Here is a 19878-nt window from a genome sequence, read left to right as displayed (position 1 = left end):
TGATCACTATTACTTAGAAAAAAAGTTTACTAGAAGAAAAGTGATAAAAAGAAAAATATTTGTAGTGATAGTTGCTCTTTGTTCTTGCACTGCTAAATTCTGGGACCGCTACAGATGATACTATGCTGTCATCTGCTGGCTGGAAGTTGTTACTGTGGTTTTTAATCATTCATTTTTCTACTCCCCGAAGAACAACCGAGCAGAATGACACAGCTCTCAGTCTGAGGAAGAGGTTTATTGACAGGTTTGGCTTGCTGATGACCACTTTTGAATGGTTGCTATAGTGAAACAATGACCATCACCATCATCATCGTATGTATCCCATTCAAACAATGAACATTCTCAACGATCATTAGATGAATCCCTTTCAAATTACTTACACATATTATCACTGAATCTAACATATCATTGGCTGTCAATACATCTTTACACAAAAACATACTTTCAATCTTTACTTTTGCTTTGTCTCACCACAGAAATGTAGTGTTTTCTTTCTTTCTCCAGGTTAAAATTTTTCAGTTTACAGCCTTTTCCTGGGAGCTTGAGCATATCGTAAGTTACATGGAGATATTCCCCTGACCGTTCATGACCTCAGCTCCTGTGTCCCAGATGGAGGCCTATGGCACTGCTCTGCATGGACTAGAAGGTCTTTGCCAAGGTCCTCACCAACAGATTTAAGTCCCACCTTAGACCATTGTCCCCAAGGACTGAACATACTGTTTCCCTGGAAGTTCAAACACAGAGAACCTGTTCTTAATCAGGGACATGCTGAATGTGAACTTTGAGGTAAATTATTGTACATCCTAATTCTGGGCATTGTTCTCCAGTGGATTTCAGCTGGTGTGAGGGCTTAATTCCATATAACGCAACAAGAAGTGACATGTAGACCAGGAGACGGCCTTTAACGGGCCAGACATAACAATCTGTTCATATCGTCACCTGTGTTTTGTTGTAGGGAAACGTTATCTCCTTAAAAAGTTGCATGCTGGGGATCGTTGTATGGTCAAGGTCGGGACAGTTGCCAGGGATTTCCTTAATCCTGTCAACTGTAGACCCTGGCTGTTTGCAGCCATTCGGCACCAGTTACACAGCAGGATGAAGGGAGTGTGCATGACAGGCATAAGGTGGAAGACAACTAGTCTGTCTTGATAAGGGATAAGCATGACATACAGACCCCGGAGTCTAGTTTAAGGGGGGGGGGTACGATGAGGCGTTGTCGGCAGTGGTCAACCAGGTCAGGAGTGAGGCTCTGTTATGTGGGACATGGAGGCACAGCTACAAGGCCCGGTGGACCCGGGTAGCAGTGCGGTCGTTTGCTGACTCAAGGTGCCACACAGGCTATTGCAACAGCAGAGGACCTTGTTGAAGCCATATGTTGAGGAGGGCTGGTGGACTGCAGGCCCTGTTAGACCTGCTGTCACTATAACCAGCGGTCACAATGCTTCTGTCACTTTATAACCAGCGGTCACAATGCTTCTGTCACTCTATAACCAGCGGTCAGAATGCTTCTCTCACTCTATAACCAGCGGTCACAATGCTTCTGTCACTCTATAACCAGCGGTCAGAATGCTTCTCTCACTCTATAACCAGCGGTCACAATGCTTCTCTCACTCTATAACCAGCGGTCACAATGCTTCTCTCACTCTATAACCAGCGGTCACAATGCTTCTGTCACTATAACCAGCGGTCACAATGCTTCTGTCACAATAACCAGCGGTCACAATGCTTCTGTCACAATAACCAGCGGTCACAATGCTTGTGTCACAATAACCAGCGGTCACAATGCTTCTCTCACTCTATAACCAGCGGTCACAATACTTCTGTCACTATAACCAGTGATCACAACCTTTCACTCATTATATAATCAGTAATCACACTGATTCTCTCTTTCAATAACTGCTGATCACAATACTTCTCTCACTCTATAACCAGTGATCACAATGCTTCACTTACTCTCCTTATAGCCAATATTCACTACGCTTCTCTCTCTCTCGGCCTGCCAACTCACCATACTTTCTGCTCTCTCTTTTAGCCACCTGCCTTTGTCCTGTGCTTCTCTCTCTCCCCATGAGCCAGTCCGCCAACTCACTGTGCTTCTCTCTCTCTCCCCCTGAGCCAGTCCGCCAACTCACTGTGCTTCTCTCTCCCCCTGAGCCAGTCCGCCAACTCACTGTGCTTCTCTCTCCCCCTGAGCCAGTCCGCCAACTCACTGTGCTTCTCTCTCCCCCTGAGCCAGTCCGCCAACTCACTGTGCTTCTCTCTCCCCCTGAGCCAGTCCGCCAACTCACTGTGCTTCTCTCTCCCCCTGAGCCAGTCCGCCAACTCACAGTGCTTCTCTCTCTCTCCCCCTGAGCCAGTCCGCCAACTCACTGTGCTTCTCTCTCTCTCCCCCTGAGCCAGTCCGCCAACTCACTGTGCTTCTCTCTCTCTCCCCCTGAGCCAGTCCGCCAACTCACTGTGCTTCTCTCTCTCTCCCCCTGAGCCAGTCCGCCAACTCACTGTGCTTCTCTTTATCTAAACCTGCCAATCAGTGCTGTATTACTGGGTAAATCTGTTTTTTGGAGTGACAGTTTACCCGGCTTTTGCAGAAAAAGTATTTGAAAGTATATCAAGCATTACTTTTTTTTTTACTGTGACTAGTGATCCAAGTTTACAAATTTCTTTATCAATAAATCAATGCTGCCAATTAACCGTGCTTCTCCCAAGACAGCAATCTGAAAACATGGACGGGCACCTCTGTTCTGACATACATTCACAATCTTATTTACGGTTAACAACAATAATTTTAAAATCGAGACCTCCTTTGGAGTTCTGTGTGTCTGTGCTGTGTAATGTCAGTAAGAGACCCAGAACCAAATTGCACTTCATCAATTGTGCTCAGGTAAGTCATTGTACTTTAACCCAGTATGAATTTCACTGTCAAGATACATATTATCATTCAGCTGAAACAAGGCAAAATATTTTTTACAATCATAACAAGCCACAAATATGACCGTTGATACTCTACACTATACCTAATCATTTTCATAGTCCTTATTTCATGAACAGACACACTGGCATAGCAGTAATGAACAAAAATACAATCAATCATCCAGTCAAATCAATCCATAATATAGCAGCATGCCTGTATAGTTTCTAGTTTCCATGTCTGGTCCTGTGTAAAGTTTGTAGTATATAATGTCTACACCAGCACCAAGAATAGCTCTACACTAAATAGTTAGATAAATAAGACTGGACATGACTACAGCCACATATCCATCCTAAACATACATACGTACAATATATTATGACATTACAGGTGTCACACCTGTCTTATTGAATGTTCTGAATCTGACATCATTCACTCGGAAGTGTTTTTCTACAGAATTAACTGTACAGGTTGATTTGAATGCAATCCACCTTGACTGAAATAGATAACTGACTTAATGCATATATTTAAAAATTTGCTCACCAGACACTTCCCATACTGACAAAGTATGACAAGAACTGATGAGAGCCTATTAAGGGTGTATGAGGTACAAGTTAAATGGAAGATTTTGATCTGTAGTCCTTGCATTGTCCGCTGTCCTTTTACTGAGTTGGCAGTCCTGCAGGACACATTCCCCAACACCAGGGGGACTCAGTGGACCAGTATTCAATGTTTGCTGAAATGAGGCTAAAATATACTATATCTGTGTGTTATCTTAAAAAGATACAATTATCTGCTTTAGTAAACTCCCAACGAGTGTGACTGGGCCAGATCAGAACCCATCCAGAATACACATTCAACCCTCAACCCAGCCTTATCTAACCTCTAACCATTACCGATCCACTGTGGTTTCAGTAGTGGCTCTGACCCCAGTATGTATGGATGTGAACTGACTCTACGTAGAATGACAAATCAATGTTTCGAAATTGGCAGGCATCTTGACACATCTTGTTGTTGCGAACAGGGACATGGTTGTCTATTCTTCTTCCTCCGGTTTTACTGTCCATCCTCATCTCCCCTCTGTCTTCCTCCAGGGTCTAGAAGGGGGAAGTGGGGGAGCGGACGGTGTCTGCCGAGCTGGGGGAGGTAGGGGAGGGGCTAGGAGAGTAGTCTTCTGACTCTGAGTTGATGTCAGCAGGGGAAAGGGCGGGGCTGTTGGAGGTATGGGCAGAGCTTTTGCCGCCGCTGCTGGGGAAGCTGGATGGTTGGGGGCGATGCTGGGGGCGGGGCATCAAACCTACATCCTGAGGGTGTCTTCGTCTGAAGACCTGCCGCTCCTTATCAAGAGGGGTGATCTAAAAAGGGTAAAAGAACATCCATTAGATGTTAGGGTTAAAAGAGAAGAGTCTGATGTTTTGGGCTTTCCAGTCCAAACAACAAGCCAGACTTGAGTGAAGAAGACCAGGAAGCGACCTTCATTTAATAATAACTGTTTTGTGTGTGTGTGTGTGTCAGCCTACTGTAATAACAGACACTCCGGCAGGGGTGCTGCAGCCTTTAGGAGCAGTGTTGAAGTGTTTCTTAATCTTCCCAGCCACCGACAGCTGCTGGTCATTCCCTAAATGTGCATCATCCTGGAACACAGACAGAACCTCAGATCCAGCTAGTAAAGGAGTACATACAGTATTACCAGCACACACACACGTCTACACAAAGTTGCTCACTATATTGTATGTTCCATGTACTCACGCTGACCCACGGGTGATCCAGAACCTGCACAGCTGTATATCTCTGTTCCACATCCACCTGCAGCATCCCTGTGATCAGCTCCTGCAATCAATCAATCAGTACAACATTTGATCTATTCACTATTCATCGCTAGTGGTGACAGCATTTCTTTATTTATTTTTTATTTGTCAAATTGAGATATGGGGCAATAAAAGATCAGAGGATATAGCCCTGGGCGCCGAGGCCTACTGACGCCACTGGTGGTGACAGAAACATTCTCACTAGACCATCCTTAGCAGTGACAAACACATTCTCACTAGACCATCCTTAGCAGTGAAGACACATTCTCACTAGACCATCCATAGCAGTGAAGACACATTCTCACTAGACCATCCTTAGCAGTGAAGACACATTCTCACTAGACCAACCTTAGCAGTGAAGACACATTCTCATTAGACCATCCTTAGCAGTGAAGACACATTCTCACTCGACCATCCTTAGCAGTGAAGACACATTCTCACTAGACCATCCTTAGTAGTGACAAACACATTCTCACTAGACCAACCTTAGCAGTGAAGACACATTCTTACTAGACCATCCTTAGCAGTGAAGACACATTCTCACTAGACCATCCATAGCAGTGAAGACACATTCTCACTAGACCATCCTTAGCAGTGAAGACACATTCTCACTAGACCATCCATAGCAGTGAAGACACATTCTCACTAGACCATCCTTAGCAGTGAAGACACATTCTCACTAGACCATCCTTAGCAGTGAAGACACATTCTCACTAGACCATCCTTAGCAGTGAAGACACATTCTCACTAGACCAACCTTAGCGGCGACAGACACATTGTCCCAGGACGGTGAAGGGAAGTCTAGTTGTCCCAACAGAATCTGGTCCAACAGAATGTCCTGGTCCTCACTGCTTCCAGAAAAACAAAAGCCAGCAATTCATCATCATCAAAATGTAATAATGATCTGCATCCATTTTCTAGCTATGCTGAAAATGTATCCCACAAATTCAATGAAAGTTGTGTCACTGTCATGGAACTCCTGACCATAAAAGGCAGAAATACCATAGATTCTTAAAACAATTAAAGCTTTATCATAGATTGGCAAATCTGGAGCAGTTAACAACTGTCTGAACATAGGTAGATCAAGAGCTCTCTGTCTGTACGTTCAGCTAAGGTCTGTATACACTCAGCAAAGCCCACCGTGTGATACCACTTGCAATGCATCTTTAGGTGTGTCCACCTCCCATGCATGGTTAGACAACAGGCCATTTAAAGAAACAGGAAACAGGAGGTGCTGTTGTAAGGACCATTGTGCACGACACCCTCAATTCTCCTCTCTCAACATGTCTCCAGCCCTTGAGAAGTTAGCCATAGCAACATCTGCTGAAGACACATCCCGTTCAGCGAGGAGAGCAGAAACACACACACATTGATACATTTTCCACCAGATCACTTTACAATACATAACCATCTGTCCGTGCCTTTTAAAGGCATTTTTTCCAACATTAGCGGAAATTGCATTGCTAGTAAACACTGCATATTTTGGGTCAACCCTAAATGTACCTTTAAAATAGTGTAGAAAAACCTTACACTGAATCCTGTCCTACGACAAATCAGAGCGGTACCTACCACCTGAAGGGAGGGAAGCCGCACAGCAGGATGTATGTGATCACCCCAGCTGCCCAGATATCAACCTTCAGCCCGTACCTGACAGGGGACAACACATACACCTTTTAGATTACCACATACACACTGAACACACACACACACACACCTCGTACACCTTAAAGACGTACCCGGTCTCAGCAATGATCTCCGGAGCCACATACGTGGGGGTGCCACAGACTAGGTAGAGCAGCCCATCAACCAGGCTAGCCAAGCCAAAGTCTCCCAACTTCAGAGACTTCCTACCGTCCTGATGCTCATACACCTGGAACACAGTAAACAGATGATTGAATGGAGGCCGTGTTACAAGAACATTTAAGGTAGATCCAACACGCACAACGTCCACCACAAATTCAGTCTACGTGAGCATCTGGGAAAGGTCCATGAAAAAGACAATGTAGTTCACCACTCTGTAACACACCTACTGAATTCCAGCCATAGGGGAACATAAAAAAGCATACATACAAACAATATACATATAAACTTCTAATAAATAGCACACAATTACCAGCAGGTTCTCAGGTTTGATGTCTCTGTGAACGATGTTGAGGTTGTGCAGGTACTTGATGGCACTGGCTAGGTTATAAAGCATGCCGCTGGCGTCCCTCTCTGTGTATTTATTAGAGGAAGTGATGGCATCAAATAGATCACCCCCCTGTGAAAGGATATACACATTACACCTCTCATTTTCTTGATCACATTTGGATTTATTTCCCCCCGTTTCATCCAATCTGTAAAAAGGTTGATAACAATAAATGTTCTGATCCAATAGCCTGTCCTCCAGGTCCAATAGGTTTATTAGGTTCATGTCAAATCACATTAGGAATTATGAGGAATGACAGCAGTGCTGTCCTCATTAATCAGTTCTCGCGCTACCAAAAAAAAGGAACAGAGCTGAACAGACGAATGCTGTGGCTCCAGGCCTTCAGATGTGTGAGTATGACCTCTGGACACTAGTTACGTCAAAAATGATGCGTGCTAAACACATAACGACAGGTAAGAAACGTTGATAAAGCATACATTAGACAGTGTAGAGATGGGTGTTGAACTGTAGTATTTCGTGTAGTATTTGGGTCAACATTTGCCTGTGTCATCGTAGCCTCTACGTTGGCTACCTGTGCCAGCACACAGTTGTAATGTACGCGGTCCGAGCGAAAAGGCTCAATTAAACTTGAGCAAACGTTACTGCTGTCCGACTAAATTCGGACATTATGATCAGTTTTAAATTACAGGTTGAAGTGAAACTCCTTACATTAAGCACATTATTAGACTTACTTTACTGTTCTGACAGTACGGCCACACATTATATTGTTGATTAAAAGCTGACAATTGAAAACAATCTACAAATATGTTTTCTATAAATGAATGAGCAATTCATTAACTAAATTACCTGGAGATTCAATAAGGTACAAACAGATGGTCACTGGTCACTTGGGGTCGTTTATCCACAAATTCACCAGCAGGCAGTGTGAAAAGGCGGAAGCGCGGAATCCCCACAACATCCAACTTAAGAATCTACATCTCCCTACAGCAGGATGACTAGGTAAATCATTTCTGGACATCTGATTGATGTAAGGGATGGACCAAAAGAATAAATATTTCTGGGGAAATTTGCATATCCCCTACACAGTGGGTGGAGTTTTTAAATGTGGGGTGTGGTCAACAGTTCGATTGCCTCTATGGATTGATGACACAACCATAAAGAAAAAACAGGTAACATTTTAATTGTAGTATTTAAGAGAATGCTTCTGTCCATCACAGGAAGTAACATGTAAACCGCCTGACCAGATTGAGCTCATCTAGACCAGTGTGCCAGAGTTTCCTAACGGGATGTCAGCCCACCATCACAAGCTTAACCTGAACAAGACAGAGCTGCTCTTCCATCTGGGGAAGGCCTGTCCACTCCAAAACATGTCAATCACAGTCGACAAATCCAAAGAACCTTAGGGTGATCGTAGACAACACCCTGTTATTTTCCGCAATCATTAAGGCAGTAAATCGCTCCTACATTCTAGGCGTAAACCTTACCTCACACAGCAGCAGAAAGAAGCACGGGCACAAAGAGCAATGGTCATCTCATTTCTGGTTTACTGCAACTCACTGTTGGTTTTGGTCCTGGCATGTATCACCAAAACCATGTAACTTGGCCTAAAGTAGGACAGCTCCTAATCTGCCCAGTCAAAACCCTTCTGTCCTTGTACCCCAATGATGGAAACAACTTCACCTTGAGGTTAGTTAATCTGAGTCCCTGTCCATGTTCAACTCAAACATCCCCTCAAATAGTACATTACATTCCTCTCTTTATCCCCTACTATAACATTCTACAAAACTACTGTTCTGTTAACTGACCTTGACTAGCTCCATGACCAGGTAGAGCTCACTATATGTGTCCATTTCCTCTATCAGTAGGACAATGTTGGGGTGTTTGACACGACGCAGGATCGACACCTCGTTTTGGATCATGTGCTCCTGGGAAACAACAAGCAATTGTCAGATAATAGATTTTAATAGAAGTTCAGTTTAATAGTGTTACCAGGTAAAGATGTTTAAAATGATCAGTTTTAACCCAGATATGAGCAAGGCTAATAATGCTTTGTTCCTAACTCCAGACTAGAGACACATGGAAACATTCAACAATATAACAGTTGGGAACTATGAAGACAAACAGTGCAAAGATGGCAGCAACTTAACCAGCCAATAACCAGAAGAGGTTAGCTAGCTTTGGCACCATGATGGAAAGGCTAACAGCGAACTTGGAGTAGTTCTCACCTTTCCCCTACATTTGCTTTTGTTGATGATCTTCAGGGCGTATTCTCTGCCGGTACATCTCTCCACACACTCCCTGACCACGGCAAATGTACCATCGCCTAAAGCCCTCCCCACCTTGTACCTCTCAGCGATAGATGGAGGGACAAACGGACATTCATCACTCAGCAGGTTCGGCTCCCCTAAAAAAAAACAGATAAATAGGACAATTCATGTCTGCTCATGCACTTTCCAAAACAATTGCTGTATTGTAGACACACTATTTTCCACACAATGTACGGTTTCACACGCTTTTCTGCACTGGTCAAAGGTAGTGCACTGTGAAGGAATACAGTCCAATGAGGGAGCACAGCAGAGCATGCTCCTGTGAAAAAGCTGCCCTTACACATGCCCAGTGAGTCCCTCTCTCCTACCTTCACTACCTGCTCCGTCGCCCTCATCCATGGAGCTACACACCTTGGTGGAGGCTAGAGATAAGGAGGAGCCACTGTGTTGGGAGCCCTGGAGAACAGAGGGGAGGGAGGGACCACAAAGGCTTTTTTTACATATGGATATTTCTAGAAGGTTTGACAGTCTATAGTGAGATTAGAGTCAACTGTCAATAGGATACCATTGATTGTGAGACTGTCTACAGTGAGACTATGTTAGTAAGGGATTATATGGTCATACTCGGCGTCGTCTGAGGCTGGCAGGACTCGTCGGAGAGGGGCATGGGGACTTTCCTGAGCGAGGAGTTGACAGCTGGCTGCCTGCAGTCCCATTGGCTCCAATATGAAGAGATGAGGTCAGAGGTTAGAGACAGTCCCCATCAGATTGCTGATCATACAACAGATAACACACACAGGGCCACACCTGATCCAGAGCTACGGCGGGAGCCTCCGCCTCTGGGCGAGCAGCGCCCCTGCAGAGAGGAAATCCGACCATAGGACGTTGACTTGACTACCCGACACTCTGGAGAGAGAGGACACACCATCAGATACGACTACCAGACACACTCTCACACTCCAATAACTTTACATTGTCGTTGATGTCCAAGCGTTGCTGGGTTTTTTGGTACCTGTACAACGTACGTGTAAAACGTGCACACACACATTCCTGCGATGACATTGTCATTTAAACACTCCTGCTATTATGAGACTCACCACTCTCATCTAACTGGAAGTCATCTTGGTAGCGGAACTTCTCCGGACCACAGGCTATAAAGATGTCATCGTCAGCAAAGAAGTCCTGAAGGCATATCACCTAAAACACAGACGGACACTGTTAGTCATCTGGAACAAACAACAAGTCTTGCAGGTGGGCAAGTGCACCGAAAGCTATTTTCACAGGCATTTGTGCAAACTTTGTATGGTATCGTAGTTGTATTATTCACTGATGAACCATAACATCATGATCGCACACAGGTGAAGTAGAGATTGATCATCTCCTAACAAGGGCACAAGGTCTGGGTAGATTGGATGGTAAGCGAACAATCAGTTCTCGTAGTCAACGTGTTGGAGCAGGAGAAATGGGCAGGAGTAAAGACCTGAGCGACTAAATTGTTATGGCCAGATGACTGGGTCAGAGCATCTTTGAAACAGCAAGGCTTGTGGGGTGTTCCTGGTCAGCAGAGGTTAGTACCCACCGACAGTTGTCCGAGGAGGGACAAACCACAAACTGGTGACAGGGTGTTCGGCACCCAAGTCTCACCAATCCGCGAGGGCAACAAAATTTATTCCGAACCAACAGAAGGTTTAATGTGGCACAAGTCACAGAACATATGATGGTTACGGGAGGAATGTGCCATAACACACAGTGCATGACACCCTGCTGCGTATGGGGCTGCCTAGCTCCAGATTGGTCAGAGTACCCATGATGAGCCCTGTACACCTTCAAAAGAGCCAACAATGTGAGCAGAACTGGACCTTGGAGCAATGGAAGAAGGTTGCCCTGTCCGATGAGTCCCGTTTTCCTTTACATCACGTGGACGGCCATGTATGTGCGCGCCGTTTACCTGGGGAAGTAATGGCACCAGGATGCACTGTGGGAAGACAACAAGCTGGTGGAGGGAGTGTGATGCTCTGGGCAATGTTCTTCTGGGAAACCCTGGATCTGGGCATTCATGTGGACGTCAATTTAACACGTACCACCTACCTAAACATCGTTGCAGACCAGGTACACCCCTTTATGACAATGGTATTCCCTGATGGCAGTGGCCTCCTTCAGCAGGATAATGCGCCCCGCCACAATACACACATTGTTTGGGACTGGTTTGAGGAACACGATGAAGAGTTTAAGCTGATGACCTGGCCTTCAAGTTCCCCACATCCCAATCTGATTAAGCATCTGTGGGATGTGCTGGACCAACAAGTCTGATCCACGGCGGCTCCACCACACAACTTACAGGACTTGAAGGATCTGCTGCTAATGTCTTGGTACCAGATACCACAGGACACCTTCAGGGGTCTTGTAGAGTCCATGTCTCAGCTGTTTTGGCAGCACGCTGAGGACCAATACTATACTAGACATCTATATGCGATCATTCCAATCCTCATCTCCTTCATATAAAACACATCCATTCCCCTTGGTTCCCCTCCCTGTATCCCACTCCTCTGTAGTCCTCCTTCTCTTCCTGCCCCCTCTATCCTCACCTCCTGCCCACCCGTCCTGCATTTACCGTCCCCATCATCACCCTCTTCATCCAGACAGTCATAAAGGCCTAAAGTACAGCAAGCAATCCTAATGGATGTACATAAAATATATACTGACTCATACCTTTTGCCATTGGAATTACATTCCCTAGTCAGGACATGCTGATTCATACACAGGCTGTTTTAGAGAAAAACTGTTATACAGAGGGGTCATTCCTACTATGCCGTGCAATTCCTGTTCCTAGGAGAAAAATATTCTTAGTAAGTGTAAAATTGTGAAATAGTGTATTCCAAAAGTTGACAATTATGAGGGCATGTACACTTAACCTTAAAAACACAAAAATATTGTTTTGAAAAGGAATTATATGCATTTTAAATACTTCCACTGAATGTAATTGATTTTGGCATGTCCCAATGCGTTACGAGTACTCTCAGAATTGTAAGGCATAAAATATTAAAAGTCCTTGTCAAAATATCTAATCAAATAAAGAGTTCAATAATTATTTTAGGAAAATAGATGGGTCATTTGATGTCTTCGTAAATGTAGATAAATACATTTTGATAGTTATGCCCCTAAAAGCATGAAAATATCTCACGGTTTTGTGTGAACAATCAGTCTAGATATATTAGGATTTGTGCCCGAGTTTGACCAATATGTTTTTCTGACAATCGATCTGCATCTTTCTCTGATAGAATAACATTTTTTTTTTTTTAATTTTCAAGAACTGAGGTCCAAATGGCACCGCATAGTAGGAATGACCCAGAGACAATATACTAACAGTCTGTTCCAGTGACAAGCTACCTGACAGGCTGTTTGAAAGAAAGGCTATTGAAAAGTTGCTATAAAGACAGGCTGTTTCAGAAACAGATTGTTTCAGAGAAATTATGTTGTCATAGAAAACCTATTGACCACACTGTTTCAGAGGACAGACCAATTGTTTTCTTAGATCTGGTCATACATTATTCAGAGATATTAGATAGACAGACTGTTACTGCTTAAGAGGGAGTGTGTTTGTGTGTGTGTGGGTGTAAGTGTATTTGCATTCATGTATAAATAACTGGTATTTTTTATACTTGATCAGTCATGTTGTATTCATTAGGTTGAATATGATTGCAGGAGCAATAATTAAGAGAACTGCTAGGTAACTGCAATAACACCAATAAAATAAATTACATTATCATACTTCTACAGTACTGTGTTTGGATGCCTGAAAGCAGACAATATCCAGCATATAGACTGAATGGAGTGGAGAACGGAGTAGAAAAGTGGTCCACATCCAAAAAAACACCCCTTTCTCTATTTAGTGCACTTCTTTTGACTAGTGCAATAGGGGCCCTGGTCAAAAGCTGCCTGTACTAGGGTGTCATTTGGGACATATCCTAGAACTGCAGTGGAAAATATGAATTATGACTGGGTTCCAAGCTGCAAGTCGGCAAAACTCTTTAAGCCAATTACTGTATTGTAGCAGCACCCTAACACACAGTTACTATGGAGTCGGCCACTTAGTATCATTACACTGCATAAAGTCCTAATTCACTTTGAAGGCATGTCCTCGTTTGACCCAAAGCAATTAAGATATAGATAAATATGTACAGTACCAGCCATAAGTTTGGACACACTTTTGAATGGGTGTCCACACATTTGACTGGTACTGTAGTTTAGATAGAGATATCCCTCTCCTCACAATGAATTCATTTGGCCTCAGGAATGCATACAATCTGCAGTGATGTAATCTCCACCATTCAGCCTTTTGTGAAAAATACCATTTAATAAATTTTAAACGTTATTGGATTGAATGAATGGTCATACATTCAGGTGAAGTAACATCAGTAGAATTCTGATGGGCAGAGCATATCCCTAACCTTAAAAAAAATAAAAGATTATACAAGTCAATATTTTAGTGAGGAGAAAAAAATGCCACATGAGATTTTTCTGCGAATTATGCGGTCTCTTTTTTTAATGAGACGCTGTGAATATTAATTTCAGTCTACATTTAGTTTTTAGGGTTGGACTTTATTTAAATGTTACTAGCCATCAGAATAATGTTGCTGATGACACAACATTAAACAAATCAGCTGAAACAGAAGGACTGACAACCCTTAACAAGCTTCAGTAAGGTGTATAATGTGTAACAAGCAAAAAGCTGGTCATAAATATCACAAAAATAAAAGTGCGGTATTTGGAACAAATCACCCACTCAAACATAAACCTTAAAGATGTACAGTTGAATAATGTGGAGATTAAGCAGGTTAATGAGACTAAACATATACCTGTAGATTCAGTGGTGTCTATTATGGGGAAAGGTTATGTTAATGATAAAAAGCTTTGTTGACATTCGTAAAAAAAAAAAAGACAAGCAAAACACACTATGTAATTGCTCTGAGGCTGCCAAGACCGAGCCTTCCAGGAAAGCTCTTCCAGCTTCAAAGGACCAGGAGAAGGAACACTCGCAAAGGACCAGGTGAAGGAAAACTCCCAAAGGACAAGGTGAAGGACCACTCACACAGGACCAGGTGAAGGACCACTCACTAAGGACCAGGTGAAGGACCACTCACAAAGGACCAGGTGAAGGACCACTCACAAAAGACCAGGTGAAGGACCACTCACAAAGGACCAGGTGAAGGACCACTCACAAAGGACCAGGTGAAGGACCACTCACAAAGGACCAGGTGAAGAACCACTCACAAAGGACCAGGTGAAGGACCACTCACAAAGGACCAGGTGAAGGACCACTCACAAAGGACCAGGTGAAGGACCACTCACAAAGGACCAGGTGAAGGACCACTCACAAAGGACCAGGTGAAGGACCACTCACAAAGGACCAGGTGAAGGAACACTCACAAAGCCGACAGTCCAGATGGCATCCCTGGTTGCATCCTTAGAGTGCTTGCAATTCAGCTGATGGGCACATTTACAGAAAACTTCAAACTGTCTTTGTCACTTAATTGAAAGAGTACACAATAATTCGGTGCCCAATAAAACTGTTTTCATACCGACCCTACTGCCCATTTATATGGTCATGAGCCATATAAAATAGGGATTTAATCATCCTCTAGAGTGAGGCTTTAAGCTAATAACAATGAATTTACATTTCAATGTTCATTTGCAACTGAGTATGAGTATGGAAATGCAAACCAATAGTAATGTGACGTTATGGTGACACTTCCCTGGTTTACAGGAAAACCGTCAAACTGGTCTCGTTATTTTATAACTAACGATTATAAAAACTTGTTGTAGATTTGGTCAACTCCTTTACATTTGATCTAAAATCTTAAATGAATCTGGAATAAAGACCACTCATGACCTGTTAAGCCCTTTACTTTTGATTAAATAAACAACATTCAAATCTCCATTGTCACAAATAAACGTAAAATCTCCTTACAGTTTAAAGGCTGAAAAAAAGTCACATTTCAAGTCTTTCTCTATTTAAAAACAAACATAAGGTTTGCATTCAATGCTACATTGATTTCTTGAATATGTTGCTCTTACTCAGCAGATATTGCTAGTTCATGGTAGGGTGGTGGGTTGACTGATGCTCACTGCTACTCCAACAGAAGCTGTAGAAGTCAACAGTAAATGGCACTTCAGTAGCCAAATATCTAATGTGCAGCAGCCTTGTCAATATCACGCTGCTGCCCACAAGAGTTCACCGACGGCAGAGGTTCAGGGCCAGGCAGAGTGCAGGTATATTGAACGCAACTCACCTCCCTAGAGAAGCAGCCAGAAGCTAAGGGGGAACATTCTGGAGACAGCTCACCACCTCCAACTCAACAAGGCGCAGCTGTCCCTCGTTAGGTGCAATCGGGGCAGTCGTATGAAGGGGGAGCAGAAACCCCCCCGGGGAGGGGGGCTGCTGTGAAATGACTGCGATGAGTATGAAGCCTAGTCCGCTGTGCAAGTGCCAAAAGGCCACAAAGGAGTCAGGGAGAGAAGAACGTGCAAGGACCTTTCCCTGTCTGTTGTTTCATTTGCCAGTGTTTTCTGTTGTTTAATAAAAAGCATTCGGGCATTGACCAACTCCATCTTTACATCCTCTGCTCTGACCCGTGACACTGGTGTAGGATCGAGGTCCAGCGCAGGACTATGAAAAATGATCCGTTACCCATGGCTACTCCCTCGTGCGTCGCCTATCGTTCACAGCTGCTGTTGCCCACCACAGCTGGACATTTTCTATTTTTTTCCATGCGGCTCCCACGGGACTGTGGCCTCGCCTGACAGGAAGCCTTGGAGCCCGTGCACGAAAGACACCCGGCGACAGCTGCTGCAGGTGACAGTATGGCAGCAGCAGTTCTCCCACCAGCTGGCCACCACTCAGGAGATCCGTCACCCAGTGCCTGGCAACACATCTTGAGGACTACGCCCAGGGCCGGCTCACCTCCTCACCTCAGATCCCCGCCATGGAGGGAGGGAGCCTGACTGGTGAGGTCCATCAAGGCCCACTACTTCCTTCCCGTTCAAGGACCGTGACCACCCCCCGGAGGAGATATTGGCGCAGCTGGGCGTGTTCCTGGTAATGGTTGTTCGCCAATGCCATCAATGGCAACAATCAAAACAGACCAGTGGACTACTTGACTAACGACAGCGGCCCTGGGGCAAGTGTGCCCTGGTGAACTCCCACGAGGGAGCTACTTCCAAGGTGGTCGTAAACAAGCTGTTCCTCCTCCAATGACTTCCAGAAATTGAATTAGGTTTCCCGATTCAACAGCAATCCCATGTCGCAAGGCCCCACCGAAGATACACAGCAGCTTAACTCGATGACATCGTGGTTCACCATGAGAGCTATTGGTAATTTCATTTTAATATTAAAATATGTTTAAGTATCCCTTAGTTATAATAATAATGACAACAGCGTCAGATATTATCTATCAACAGCCAGACATCAACAGCCAATAAGCCCCTTTCCTCTGTATAATATAGCCCTAACCTTAAATGCATTAGTCTCAGTTAGCAGCACAGGGATCAAATTGGCCTCCTAAAACATCAACTGGACAAACGATGATATTGACCAGGAACTGAGGGAGCGGAAATACCTTTCTATATTGCCATTATTATTTAATGAGACACAATATTATGAAATGACCAAAAGTCATGGGATGGACCACACATCACAAATTAATCTTTGAATTAATTTAATCTACATGAACCTAACGTAGCAGTCGTTCAAAGAAAGAGGGAAATTAGACCCTCCATAAAATTGCTATGACAACAACTTCACTTTTGAACAAATTGTTGAAGTGTTTCCATGTTAACATCCAAAAGCAGAAATCTGATTACAGGCTCTTTGTTTCTATTTCACCTGAAAAACAATATTTCCACGTCGCGGTGGTATGATATTGATGATATCCTCATCACCTAATCACGGCCCGGACCATGTGAGTACCCTGCACCATTCTCAAGCCTTCCTCAACTGCTCTGACAGGCACTACTGCAACACTGAGCGCCACACACACATACAACACCCACACTGCACTGCTCTGCCGCAGAGTCTGTTTCTTAGCAACCAGGTTATCATAGAATCCATTTAGGAGAGAGAAATGAATAACACGTTTGAGTTTGTTTTATAAAACCTATCTTAAAGAGGAGAGACTGACTGTGACGACTAGACAAAACACGGTTTCCATCTTTACTCTTTTTTTATTCGCTTCCTGTACTAATCATGTGTTCAAGATTGAGTGATCCGGTCATACGTCTAATGCTGAAGGATAAAAAGATACTCCATTGGTCAGGGTTTAAAATGTGTTAGTGAAATTCTACTTCTGAAACTCCTACTGAGTGAGTATGGACATCCACACAGCGACACACCCCCACATACTGACTACTAACTCCGCTCATTGCCCTGCAGTCGGCAGTTTAGCGAGAACAGTGACTTAGCAGTAACTAGAATAAAATAGTGATTGATAACCTACCTGCTTTCCATCCACAGTGTACAATCTTTTGACAACCCCAGAGTCCAGCTTGATAGCGTCGGTTATGTCAGAGAGGACCTGTTCAAAAGAGTGGGCAGTCTTCTTGTTCAGGAGCATGCGAACGGCCTTACGAGGCTTCACCCCGCTGCGGATGATGGTGACAAGTTTAGGCCGGATGAAGTCTTTACTCTCTCTGGTCTCCAGGGCCCCAGCCTTGGTACTGCCCAGGGAGGAAGGGCCACGCACCGCAGCAGCCACCACTGTCCTCACTCCAACTGACCAGTTTGGGTTGACGTTCCTGGTATAGTCCAGCTTCTTATACGGCTCTATGGAGCCACACACATAGCTCTCTCCTGCAGGTAGGCAACACACAGAGAGAGGTGTGCATTTTGTCACAGCAACCACAGGCCAACTGTACTGACTCACTTTACTGCATGCACCCCAGAAGGACACAGCAAAGTAATTTAATACTAAATAATATGGGATAATCAATAATGGAAACACACCTTAAGGTCCATAGACCTCCTAAAGATACTGACGCAACAAGGCACAAGGGGTGTAGTGCATGGCCAAAGTACAGTGGCTAAGAGCTGTTCTTATGAGTGACACAAGGCTGAGTGCCTGTATACAGCCCTCAGTGATGGTTTCCTTGCCATAAAATACAAACCTGCAAACTGCCTTAATGCTTTAATAATAGGCTGACAATGTGATTAGAACACTAAACAAATAGTCATGCATCATATCCATGGTAGTTAGTCAAATCACAGCATTCAGCCAATTAGAATCCAGGTAAACAAGTCCCTTGTGCATAATATCTAATAGGCCTACTAGATCAGGTCACTCAGTTCAGTGAAAACAATCCCTACAATTTATTTCTGTTCCAGTCTCTTAGGGGTTCCTACTCAATATTGTCTAACCCCACCCTTAAAGTCAGTGTTAAGGGTTGTTTTACCTTCCTCTAGCTCCTCCATGCCAGATATTCTCTTGGTTCCATCAATAGAGTAGATGGTCCGGACCCCCTGGGGCAGGTTTACATTATCTGACAGGGAGCGGGTCAGATCGGCCAACAGGGCTTCTAAGGAGCGGAACCTGTCCTGGGATATAGCATAAACAATTCCTTTGAAGTAGCGGTCTCCATTGCGATAAAAGCGGACCTTCTTGGCCTTCTTCTCCGAGGCCAGGGATTGCAGTGTCCGGGTCCTGTATAGACTGCAGTGAGCACTGTGAGTGGGGCTCGGCAGCCCATTGGTCCTAGAGCCTCTGCGGGTGTATCTCTGGGCTTTGTCCCGCTCATCAAAGTGCTCCAGCTCCATGACTGTAGTGATATTACAGACAGAGCCATATCAGTGAAAGAACATAACATACAGTTATGTATACCAACAGACACATTCTTTTAAACCTAAAACAACTTATTTTCGTTTAACACGTCCTCCTTTTTTCATAGTTGAATGTAATTTAGGCCTACGACTAGAGAATCAATTGGATTTCTAAATGAATTCACATACATACGGTATAATGGTGCTGGCTGGACAGCGGCGTGGGTGTGGTTATTCTATTATGACAGGTTGGCTAGGGCTTTATAGCGGTGGCAGAATTGGTCGGAACCAGGGTCCCGGTGCTGAAGGGACAGCGCCGCTAGCTAGACAGGTATAATGCGGTTTGAAGGCATAGTTCGTCACTTAGGCTTCCTATAAATTATATCTTTCTGAGGTGCAAAAAAGCGGATGGTAAGCTAGGATATAGCGCGAAAACGTTATGCTCTGTTATATAGGAGTTAGCAATAGGCCCCGTTCTTTCACAACCCTATTGGGGTGATTGTTAATCTTAAAAAAGATTTGATCTTATTTCGACTCATATGAAATTACCTTGAAAGACCTATAATGGAATCTTAAACAATGATTTGAACAAACAGCTACTTACCTTTGATCGAAATTGGATGCAGTCAAACGTCAATATTTAGCAATTGCATGCAGATCAGTCTAGTATAATGGCCTGTCCATGCAGTGAAAGCATGTGTCCCTTTGTTGCCCTGTGATTGAGCGCGTGTGAGCTGCAGCTGTTTTCTCTCTTAAGCAATTATTTCCAGATGGTTTCGTCCCTTAGTGATATGCAGGCTGGAGGAAAGCGCCAAGCATCTTCCTTCACCAAAATCCAACGCTCTCTCTCCCTCACGCTCTCATATCTCTCCATACCCGCGAACCCTCTAAACCACTGAAACAAGGGGCGTGGCGCAGACAGTCATCACTCTACCAGC

The 19878-nt window shown here is 44.2% G+C and overlaps 1 protein-coding gene across 2 annotated transcripts; it reads right to left on the bottom strand.

Annotated features, from left to right (window-relative positions):
* Positions 1 to 216: 216 nt before the first annotated feature.
* Positions 217 to 19861, bottom strand: LOC105010775 (serine/threonine-protein kinase DCLK1). Of its 2 annotated transcripts, none has more exons than XM_020055681.3 (16): positions 19545 to 19861; positions 18577 to 18939; positions 17625 to 17977; positions 10230 to 10329; positions 9940 to 10038; positions 9757 to 9851; positions 9501 to 9588; positions 9091 to 9269; positions 8671 to 8790; positions 6830 to 6976; positions 6453 to 6586; positions 6286 to 6363; positions 5474 to 5567; positions 4658 to 4738; positions 4429 to 4542; positions 217 to 4263 (listed from the first exon to the last, which is right to left on the bottom strand). In XM_020055681.3, exons 2-16 carry the CDS (start codon positions 18935 to 18937, stop codon positions 4006 to 4008), a joined length of 2301 nt encoding a protein of 766 aa, XP_019911240.1. In that variant the 5' UTR covers positions 18938 to 18939; positions 19545 to 19861; the 3' UTR covers positions 217 to 4005. The 2 variants fall into 2 exon arrangements, with proteins under 2 accessions (XP_019911240.1, XP_010868668.1); XM_010870366.4 differs by having other exon boundaries at positions 5474 to 5564.
* Positions 19862 to 19878: the final 17 nt, after the last annotated feature.

Source organism: Esox lucius, chromosome 1 (assembly GCF_011004845.1).
Source record: "Esox lucius isolate fEsoLuc1 chromosome 1, fEsoLuc1.pri, whole genome shotgun sequence".
Lineage (NCBI taxonomy): Eukaryota > Metazoa > Chordata > Actinopteri > Esociformes > Esocidae > Esox > Esox lucius.
The sequence above is the reverse complement of the archived record's forward strand: the minus strand, read 5'-3'. Positions and strand labels throughout refer to the sequence as shown.